Source organism: Emiliania huxleyi (genome assembly GCF_000372725.1).
Source record: "Emiliania huxleyi CCMP1516 unplaced genomic scaffold EMIHUscaffold_10, whole genome shotgun sequence".
Taxonomy (NCBI): Eukaryota; Haptophyta; order Isochrysidales; family Noelaerhabdaceae; genus Emiliania; species Emiliania huxleyi.
In genome coordinates this window covers 500,808-510,729 of record NW_005202427.1, presented here as the reverse complement: position 1 = coordinate 510,729, position 9,922 = coordinate 500,808, and the positions used below count along the sequence as shown (strand labels likewise).

The 9,922-nt window shown below is 66.2% G+C and overlaps 1 protein-coding gene across 1 annotated transcript; it reads right to left on the bottom strand.

Annotated features, from left to right (window-relative positions):
- Positions 1-631: 631 nt before the first annotated feature.
- EMIHUDRAFT_97481 (hypothetical protein) lies at positions 632-8,425 on the bottom strand (the record flags this gene model as incomplete). The annotated part of the gene is made up of 5 exons (XM_005793623.1): positions 632-736; positions 929-1,006; positions 1,161-1,338; positions 2,612-7,383; positions 7,520-8,425. The coding sequence occupies 5 exons, from the start codon at positions 8,423-8,425 to the stop codon at positions 632-634; spliced, it is 6,039 nt and encodes a 2,012-aa protein (XP_005793680.1).
- Between the last annotated feature and the right edge of the window lie 1,497 nt (positions 8,426-9,922).

The window sequence follows — 9,922 nt, the reverse complement described above, 5'->3', positions numbered from 1 at the left end:
TTTTTATATGGAGGGGGGGGGGGCCCCAAAATTTGGGGCCCCCCTTTTTAAAGAACCCAAATCTGGGGTTTGGGGTTTGGGGGGCCCATTTTACAAAAAAATTTATTCCCCCTGGGGGGGGAAAAAAACCCCCCGGCGGGGAGGGGGGAAACGGGAAACCCTTTTGGTTTTGGGGGTAAAAAAAAAATAGCCCCCCCCCCCCCCCCCCAATGGGGCCGCCGCCCCCCCCCTTGCCATTGGGCATGTGCCAAACCCTCGCGGGGGTTCCCCCCCCCTGGGGGAGGGGGGAAAATTTGTGCCCCCCCCCCCCCCCCCCCGCACCCGTATCCGCACCCGAGCTGCACTGGCCACTGCGCACGTGAGTTTTGCCCGCCTCGAGGTCTCCAGAGTCGGACGACGCCGCCCAAGGCCAGCCCTCGACAGGGGTGGGGGGGTATGGTGCGCTCGGCCCCAGGCCCTCTATTGATTAGACCCTATAGTGCCGGTTACGGCTTAGTGGGCGGACCCTCCGCCGCGGAGCCTCCTCCGGGCGAGCGAGCGACACGTGGCGTGGCGCGTCCAATAGGCTGTGCTTCTTCGACACGCGCGGCAGCAGCTACACGCACGCAAGAACGGCGCTTTTCATCCAATCCTAACCCGGGATGCACACCCCGATCCACCTCGCACGCAGGCGCGCGCAAACGACGATGATTCTCGTCAACTCGCTGGCCTTCGAGCTCGTGATGCTCTGCCTCACCTATCAAGCGTCGAACGGCGCTCTCGTCATCAACATCGTCGGCGTGGTGATTTCGGGTACCGTCTGCGCCCTCATCGTCGTGCCCACGATGGTCACGCCTGACTCTACCTGGGAAGGTGCCTGCCCACGCCCTGGCCTCAACACGGGCCACGTTCCATAGGTTACCTTTGCGTGGCTCTATCACCCGGCCACCTTTGTGCGGGTCGGCCTCTGGTGCGTCAAAGCCTTCTTCTGCTGGCCGGTGTGGCTCGGCAAGTGCTTCTGCCGCGCCTCGTGCAAAGTGGCGCCGAGCGTGGAGGAGGCTGAGGCGGGGGTGGGGGCGTCAGAGGCCAGCGTCAGCCTCAAGGCGTGGGCTGCTGTCGCGGCGGCGCAGAGCCGCGCCCGACTGGAGAAGCTCGAGCCCGAGCAGCGAAACTTCTCGTACCAGTCGCTCAACGATGTTGTGCTCAAGGCTCCGCAAACATAGACTGAGCGCGTGGATCTCGGCGAGGTCTGGGAGGTACGCATCGTCTATGTCTCGGCCATAGGCGAGCCCCTTCCACTCGTGGCAGAGGAGGGACTGGAAGGCAATGCGGCTGATCACCTTTGGCTGGGGCTCGAACCTGCTCGCCTTGATCGCGATGAGCTTCACCTTTGCGGCCTATGGGTGTGAGCTATTCGAGCCTGGCGACTTTTCGAACGTCGACGCGGAGGGCATGAGTTGGGCGGAGGGCGCGGCCGAGTACGCCCGCCTCTCGAACATCACTTTGGCGGAGCAACTCGCCAGGGGGGATTTCGGCATCGCGTGGGCCCTCTCCGCCTTTCAGAGATTCGTGCTTCACGAGCCGACGCTCATCTTCGCGGCCAAGGGCTTGCCCGTCCTCTTCGCTTCGGCTAGTAGTGTGCAAGAGAACGTCGACAACTCGTGGGTACTCGACACAGCAACCTCCAACCAATGATCTCTATAGACAAATTAGACTCTACCTACGTAAAACAGCATGGTGTGCATGGTGGGAACGACGTGCAGGGGCTCATCATTTGGCACATTGCGCACACTCCTGCCCGCGACAGACCGACATGGCACATAGATCGCGCGCCTCGTCTCCACGGCCTTGCCGGGATGCCGACCAGTATGGGCCGCCCCTACTGTGTGGAGCGGCAGAGCGCGCGTCTCTGGCACAGACGGAGCAGCGACCGCGCCCGCCGTCGCTGCTCCGCCCCTCCGTCGCGCGCGCCGCGCGCGCGCTGCCGCCGCCGCCGCTGCCGCCGCCGCCGCCGCCGCCGCCGCCGCCGCCCCCTCCTCGCCGTCTTTCCCTCCACCTGTGTGGTGTGGTGCGCGCGCGCACGCGGCAGCATCCCAACCCCTACCCTCGTAGCCCGCCGCCCCCCCGCCCCCGCCCCCGCCCCCGCCCCCGCCCCCGCTCCCAAGCGCCCCTTCCCCGGTGCGGTTAGGGCCTGTGTCTCGTGAGAGGGTACATGTACCCGGCCCTTGCCCATGCGCATGCCGCCTGCCGCCCGCCGCGTACCAGGTAGCTGGAGATCTAGCTCGCGGATTGTAGAGTATCCGGATACCTTGAGTTATGCCGGGACGAGAGCGCCCCCGCGCCTGCCCCGTCTCGCAGCGAGTCAAGTCAAGTCAAGCCAATACGAATGAACGAAAATCACAAAAATCATTTCTGCGCCACAGGCGTCAACGCTACTCACATTCCACATCGTCCACGTCTCACGACGAGTTCAGCTCTGTACACTACATGTACACTACCATGCAGATCGAGCGCCCTCTCCAGCCAGACGACACGCTCCCCGCAGGCGTGCGGCCCCGCCAGCGAGCTGAGGACGGACTGCGTGCAACTCTCAGTCAGGCAGCGGCAGGACGCTCCCGATCAGGGCGCGCACTCGATCGCCTTGTAGGGCCCAAACTCGCAAAAGCGGCAGAGTGTCTTGCCGCCCGCGTTGCAACCCAGCCCCCCGGCCGCGCAGCCCGGGTCGTAGAAGCACGTCTCGAAGATGTTGACAGTGCAGAGCCCCGCCTTGCAGGAAGCTCCCGGGGTGGATGGCGGCGGTGGCGACGGCGACGCGGAAGGAGGTGGACCATTGCGATTTCCTGCGAAGACGTAGAACTTGCACACCGTCAGCCCCGCCGCAGACGGCCGGTTGAGGTAGATGTAGCGCCCCAACGCGTTGATCTCCACCTCCAACATCACGTTCGATGACACGCTCACGTCCGACTTCACCAGCGCGTTGCCCGTGTACGTCTCTGCCGTCGTGCCGAGATAGATGTCAATGCCGGTCAGACGCTGTGGGCAGCAGTCGTTGCGGTTCTGCAGCCGCACGTAGCGCACATACACCTCGCTCCCGAGGTCGACGCCCCACCATTGGGGTGTGTAGTGGCCGCACTCGGCCCACGGCCGTCCCGTCGTGCTGTCGGCGTATGACAGGTCGCTCACGGGCGCCTGCTTGTCGTAGATGCTCGAGTCCTGGTAAGTGGTGGCGGCGCTGAGGTCGAGCAGCTGCACCTCAGGCGGCGGCGGCGACGGCGGCGACGGTGACGGTGCAGGCGGCGGTGGCGGCGGCGACGGCGGCCCAGGCGGTGCGGCTGAGGCGAAGACGTAGAACTTGCACACCGTCAGCCCCGCCGCAGACGGCCGGTTGAGGTAGATGTAGCGCCCCAACGCGTTGATCTCCACCTCCAACATCACGTTCGACAACACGCTCACGTCCGACTTCACCAGCGCGTTGCCCGTGTACGTCTCCGCCGTCGAGCCGAGATAGATGTCGACGTCCGTCAGCCGCTCCGCGCAGCAGTCGTTGCGGTTCTGCAGCCGCACGTAGCGCACATACACCTCGCTCCCGAGGTCGACGCCCCACCATTGGCTTGTGTAGTGGCCGCACTCGGCCCACGGCCGTCCCGTCGTGCTGTCGGCGTATGACAGGTCGCTCACGGGCGCCTGCTTGTCGAACAAGCTCGAGTCCTGGTACGTGGTGGCGGCGCTGAGGTCGAGCAGCTGCACGTCAGGCGGCGGCGGCGACGGCGGCGATGGTGGCGACGGCGGCGGGGGAGGCGGTGATGGTGACGGCGGCGGCGCGGGCGAAGCGAAGACGTAGAACTTGCACACCGTCAGCCCCGCCGCAGACGGCCGGTTGAGGTAGATGTAGCGCCCCAACGCGTTGATCTCCACCTCCAACATGACGTTCGATGACACGCTCACGTCTGACTTCACCAGCGCGTTGCCCGTGTACGTCTCCGCCGTCGAGCCGAGATAGATGTCGACGTCCGTCAGCCGCTCCGCGCAGCAGTCGTTGCGGTTCTGCAGCCGCACGTAGCGCACATACACCTCGCTCCCGAGGTCGACGCCCCACCATTGGCTTGTGTATTGGCCGCACTCGGCCCACGGCCGTCCCGTCGTGCTGTCGGCGTATGACAGGTCGCTCACGGGCGCCTGCTTGTCGAAAAGGCTCGAGTCCTGGTACGTGGTGGCCGTGCGAAGGTCGAGCAGCTGCGCTGCTGGTGGCGGCGACGGAGGCGCGGGCGGTGGCGGCGGCGATGGCGGCGGCGGTGACGGTGATGCGCTCGGCGGCGGTGGTGACGGTGATGCGCTCGGCGGCGGTGGTGACGGTGATGCGCTCGGCGGCGGTGGTGACGGTGATGCGCTCGGAGGCGGTGGCGGCGGCGAGGGCGAAAGCGAGGGAGGTGGCGGAGAGGGCGAGGTGGAAGGAGGCGGCGGCGAGGGCGGTGGGGCTGACGGGGGTGGAGGCGACGGCGATACCGACGGCGGTGAAAGCGGCGGCGGCGAGGGCGAGGCGGACGGCGGCGGCGGCGAGGGCGGGGCGGACGGCGGCGGCGGCGAGGGGGGGTCCGACGGCGGCGAAAGCGGCGGCGGCGGCAGCGACGGCCACACCGTCACGTTCGGGGCGGACTCGCAGACGGGGGAGGTGCACCAGCCGGCCTCTTGCACGCAGCGGGTCGGCAGGAGCGGGTCCCCCGAGCAGCTTCCCCCGAGCAGCTGGAGGGTGCAGGTGTCCACGCCTTGAGGGTAGTCGGGGCACGTCTCCTCCAGCCGCCGACCGGTGACCCCCACTCCCGCTTGGCTGGCGTCGCAATCGTCGTTTGGGTCGGGAGCCGAACGGACGCCCGAGTCCCAGAGCACGTCGAGCCGGCTGGAGAGGTTCGCCACCAGCTCGGGGAAGTCGGACGTCCGGTTGTCCTGTTCTTCCGGGTCGTTGTCGATGTTGTAGAGGGAGTAGCCCGAACCGAATGGACCTTTCGGAAAGAAGCCCTCCAAGCAATTACACGTTGGGCCGACGTACACATCGTAGCTCTGCACCTGCAGATAGGCGTCGTTATCACCCGAGCGTACTGGAAACGAATGGCCCAAATGCTGTAGTACGCTGTCGCCAGGAACCTCACATGCCGGCCCGTAAGCACCCCCGTCGCAATTCAAGTTGGGGTCGGGCCCGTACGCGACGCCGACCATCAGCTTCCACGGCCCTTGCCAGAAGGCGACGCCGGCTTGCCGGGTGTAGAAGTCTTTAGCGACAATCATCTCGGTCCTCGGCGACGCAGAGTTGTTCGTGATCGCGGCCCACACGTCGAGGCCGGCATTCACCACCTCCTCAGACGTGCTGATGTCGACGTGCCCGCCGAGCGCGGCGAAGGTCGCGTGCCAGTCGATGAGCTGCACTCGTCCGCCCGTATACGTCTGCCCCAGCAGCGGGCTGCTTGCCAGGCCTGGATGCCGGCCCCAGACGAGCGCCTTGAGGCGCACGCCGCCCTCAAAGACCTCGTACTTGTTCCCGCGCAGGGGGGCGTTGCTGCCGCCGGACGAGACCCTCCACGTGCCGGCGCCGTTGTCGGCGGTCATCGCCACGACGTGGTCGTCGTTCGCGTACGCGCCGGTGTTGAGCGCCGATGCGACGTGGCCAACCGACTCGTCGAGGGCGACGGCGGCCGCGCAGGCTTTCCGGCGCCGCTCATTGTCCAGCCCTGCGCAGGCCGGCGCGTCCATGTACTCGTCCGGGTGGTCGCTCTTGTCGCCGCCCGCGCCACGAATCGGGACGGGTGCATAATAGAGGAAGAGTGGCTTGTCGGGGTGGTACAGCTTGTGCTGCTCGATGAACGCGGTCGCCTTGTCGTCGTAGAGCTCCGTCTTGTACCGCCCGTTGCCGTCGGGCCCGATCGCCTCTAGCCCGTACCGCAAGAACGGCGCCTCGAAGCTCGCGTCGCGCGTCTCAAACGGCATCGCCTCCGAGTAGAAGGTGTCCCAGCGCGGCTTGTCGTCGTTCTTGGCGGGTTTGGTGCACGGCGAATTGTAGCTGTAAATGTTCTCGTACTGCCCGAAGAAGCGCGCAAAACCGCGGCCGGTTGGCGCGATCGTCCAGCTCGTGTAGCCAGCGAACCACTTGCCGATCGCGTATGTCACGTACCCCTGCGCCAACAGCTTGTGCGCGATCGTCGTCTCGTTCTTCGACCAGTCCTGCCCCTCCCTCCCGGGGGTCACCAGCCGCGCCTGGCGGCCCGTGAGGAAGGAGCGGCGCGAAGGAATCGAGATGGTCTCCGTGTAGGTGCTGTTGATCTGGATCGCCTCGGAGAGCAGCGCCCTCGTGTTGTTCCAGGCCTCCCCAATGTCGGAGCTGTCGTGAAAGTCGTTGAAGCCGACGTCGTCCGTCAGCACAAAGACCAGGTGGGGCGGCGGCCGCGGCGACGGCGGCGCCGGCGGAGACGAGGGGGCGGATGGCGGCGGCGGTGGCAAGGGCGAGGCAGAGGGCGGTGGTGGCGAGGGCGAGGCGGAGGCTGGCGGTGATTGCGGGGGTTCAGCGGGTGGGGCAGCGGGTGGGGCAGGCGGCGGAGAAGGCGGCGAGGGCGACGACGGCGGAGTCGGCGAGGGCGACGCGGAGGGGGGCCGCGACGGCGGCGGCGACACAGGCGGCTGGCAGCCGACGATGTCGGGCGAGTACCGCTGCGCGTTGAACGCCCTCGTCGTCCAGCCCGCGTTCGGCGTGCCCGACAGGAATTGGAGGCCGGGGAGCGTGCAGTTGAGGACGCTCGGCGCCTTGCCCGGGCCCGGCTTGCCCGAGCCGAGCGGGTTCTCCCCCGGCACCTGCCACACGAGGCGCACGTCCGAGTAGGCGCCGAGGCCAGACGCGTTCCAATACGCCTCGAACAGAGTCCCGGTCGTGCCAACCATCACCGAGAGGTACGACCCATTCGTGAAGGGCTCCCCGACCAGCTGCGCGCTCGCCAGGATGAGGCTGAAGAAGGGGTCCAGCTCCCGCACGTCGCTGCCGTCGGTGAGCCGCAGGAACTTGCCGGAGCCGTCGCCCAGCAGGCCGTCCGGCAGCGTGCTCGCGTTGAAGAGCGTCTGCACCACCACCTCGGTCGCGGGGGGCGTCGCCTGGCTGGGGTCGAGGACCGCGAGGGGCAGCGTCGTGAGCAGCACCTCGCTGCTGCACTCCGTCGACTGCACTCCGTTCCCGTCGAACGTACAGCCATTCTTCTCGTACCGCCCGTTGTTGAAGACCGTGAAGCAGAGGCCGTCCTCGCACGGCAGCACGCGCACGTCGTGCTGCTCGCCGAAGCGGCCCGCGCCGAAGCGGTAGAGGAGCGAGGCCGGCGCGCCGTCGCCCATCAGCGGCGTCTCGCTCGGCGAGGTGTGATTGATGACGTACACCTGAAGGTGGGAGAGTACTGCTGCTGAGGCGGGAGAGGCGGGGTCGGGTGGGGCAGGAGGATTCGAGGGGCTGGTGGTGGTGGTGGGGGGGGCGAGGGCGGTCTGTGGGAGAATGACTCGAGGGGGAGACGGGCACCTCGTTGGTGTAGGCGCCGCCCATGAGCAGCACGTCCTTCTCCGCGTCGTACACGAGCGAGTTGGCGTGCACCCAGTCGGCCTGCTGCTTCCCCGAGCCCGAGTTGATCGGCACCTTGGTCAGGTTGTCGCAGCCGTCGCACACGTGGTTGCTCATGTACCACTCCCACACCACGTCGCCCTCCGTGTCGATCTCGAGCACCGCCTCGACGTACAGGCCGTCCTCCTCCTCGCAACTGGTGCGGCCGAGCCCTCTGGCCTCCTCGCAGCTGAGCTTGTACGCAGCGAGGGCGAAGAGGGTGCCCGTCTTGGCGCGCGCGTCGAAGGTCGAGAGCTCGAACTGGTGGTGGAGGCGGTGCGTCGCCTGGTTGACGCCCGTGGTGAAGAGGAGCTCGCCCGCCGCGTCGTACGCAGAGATATGCGACGCGCCGCCGGCGATGCCGATGTCGTAGGCAGCAGAGTAGTTGTTCTCGAGGCGCACGATGTCGCCGCCGGGCGCGAGGTAGACGGCGTGGCCGGTGCCGTACGGCGTGCTCCAGCTGTGCACGATGTCGCCGCTGGAGGCGTCGGCCAGCCAGACGTCGGTGGAGGTGTGCGGCGTGATGAGCAGGTAGCCGGCCTCCTGGCCGTCGCCCTTGAGGAGGCCGAGCGAGGCGGCGCACCCGCCCTGCACCTGGACCGGGTTGGTGCACCCAATGATCGTGCCGCTCGTGCTGGCGCCCTCAAGCGACCGCCGGGCCGCCTGCCGGCCGCTGCCGCCGCCGCCGCCTCCACTGCTGACTCTGCCGCTGGTGTTGACTTGCTGAACCACGTCCGAACCGGATGCGGAGCCGGCGAGAGAGACCCGCGATGAGGGCTCGATCCCGTTGGCGAGCCCGGCGATTACGAGGACGAAGAAATGGCGCATATATAACACAAAAGCCAGCGGCGAGGCCGCCTCGTCGTGGTAAGGGCGTAGTCGCGGCGTGCAAACGGCGTTCGATACGGGGGTATCACGCCAGGAAAAGAATTCTATCGCATTGGTACGACACGAGGCACGGGACTGGCGCGCACTGGCACAGGAAAAGAATTTTGAGGCTGAAAAGAATTTTGAGGTGGGGGGGTCGGTCGGTCGTGGCGTCGTCGCGGTCGTGGTGTCCCGCGAGAAATAACGGCCTTCTCAGCGGAGCTGGTTCTCGAGGTTCTCGGGCAGCCTCCTTAAAGGCAATAGGGTCTAGATTCGGAGCGCTCGCCGAAGAGGAGTACGACAAAATAGCGCCCGTGATTGCCTGCACGCTGCCCGCACTCACGGACCCCATACCCGAAAGAAAGAGAGGGGAGCTCGCGGGGGAGGTGACGAGTGAACTACAGGTAGTGGGGAAGGCAGCCTCGATTGCCATACACAGACATGGGTGCGAAACAACGACAAGACCAAGGCACGGGCAGAGGAACGAGAGAAGAATATAGAGTGGATAAAGCGCCTGTTCACGGCATGGAGGGTGAGCCACGCCGAACGTACCGAACGTAGAGCCGAGCGGAAGGAAGCCGGGGAAGATGACTCCGAGGAGGACGAACCAGTGGAAATCCCGTTGTCAGCCGTCACGATGCACCCGAAGGGGACCCCAGCGCCGGCATCATCCGTGAAGGCACAAGTGTCCGAAGAGAGAGTGGACCTGAGCAACGATATGACTGGGCGGCAAATGATCGCAGTGGGCGTCAGAAGACTCGTCCTTGCGCGAGGAGAGCTCGATAGACTCGAGGGGCCAGGATATGCAGCGAGGAGGGCGGAGCTGCGCCGAAAGGCGCAAGAAGCCGCGAGAACAAGGGACCGGCAGGCGGCGGCGTCGTCGCAGAACGAGGCAGAGGAGAGCGACGCGACAGAGGAAGAAGTGACAAGGGAAAGAACGACGAGAGTGGGACGACCGCGAGGTGGCATGAAGGTTGCAGCGAGAATCGGAGAGAGACTGCGAAGAGAGATAGGAAGAGGCGGACGCCCAAGGGTGGGCGACGGCTAGCGCATCACACCCCTCTCCTTAAAATCCCTGTGTGGTGGCGGCGTGCCGTCCTCCCATCCCTCCCCTGGGTGGTCCGTTTTCTTTCTTTCTTTTCTCGAGGTTCTCGAGGTATAGGACCGCCGCAAGCGGCGTGGCGTGGAGCGGTTGAGCATCCCTCCGGGGGCCCCTCTGCGCCGGGGAGGCGTTGTTGGAGGATAGGACGCAAGCGTCCGTCGCCTTTTTCAAACTCGGGGCCCACTCCGCTACGCTCCGACCCGAATTTGGAGGGCCTAAAAGTTAAGGTGTTGCTGCGCAAAAGGGGTCGGACACAGGGCGCAGCTCATGCTAAGAGCTAGAAAGGGGAGCTAGAGAGAACGACTACCCTGTCCCGTTATTGCGTATACACCAACCACAAAAGCTCTCTCTCTCCT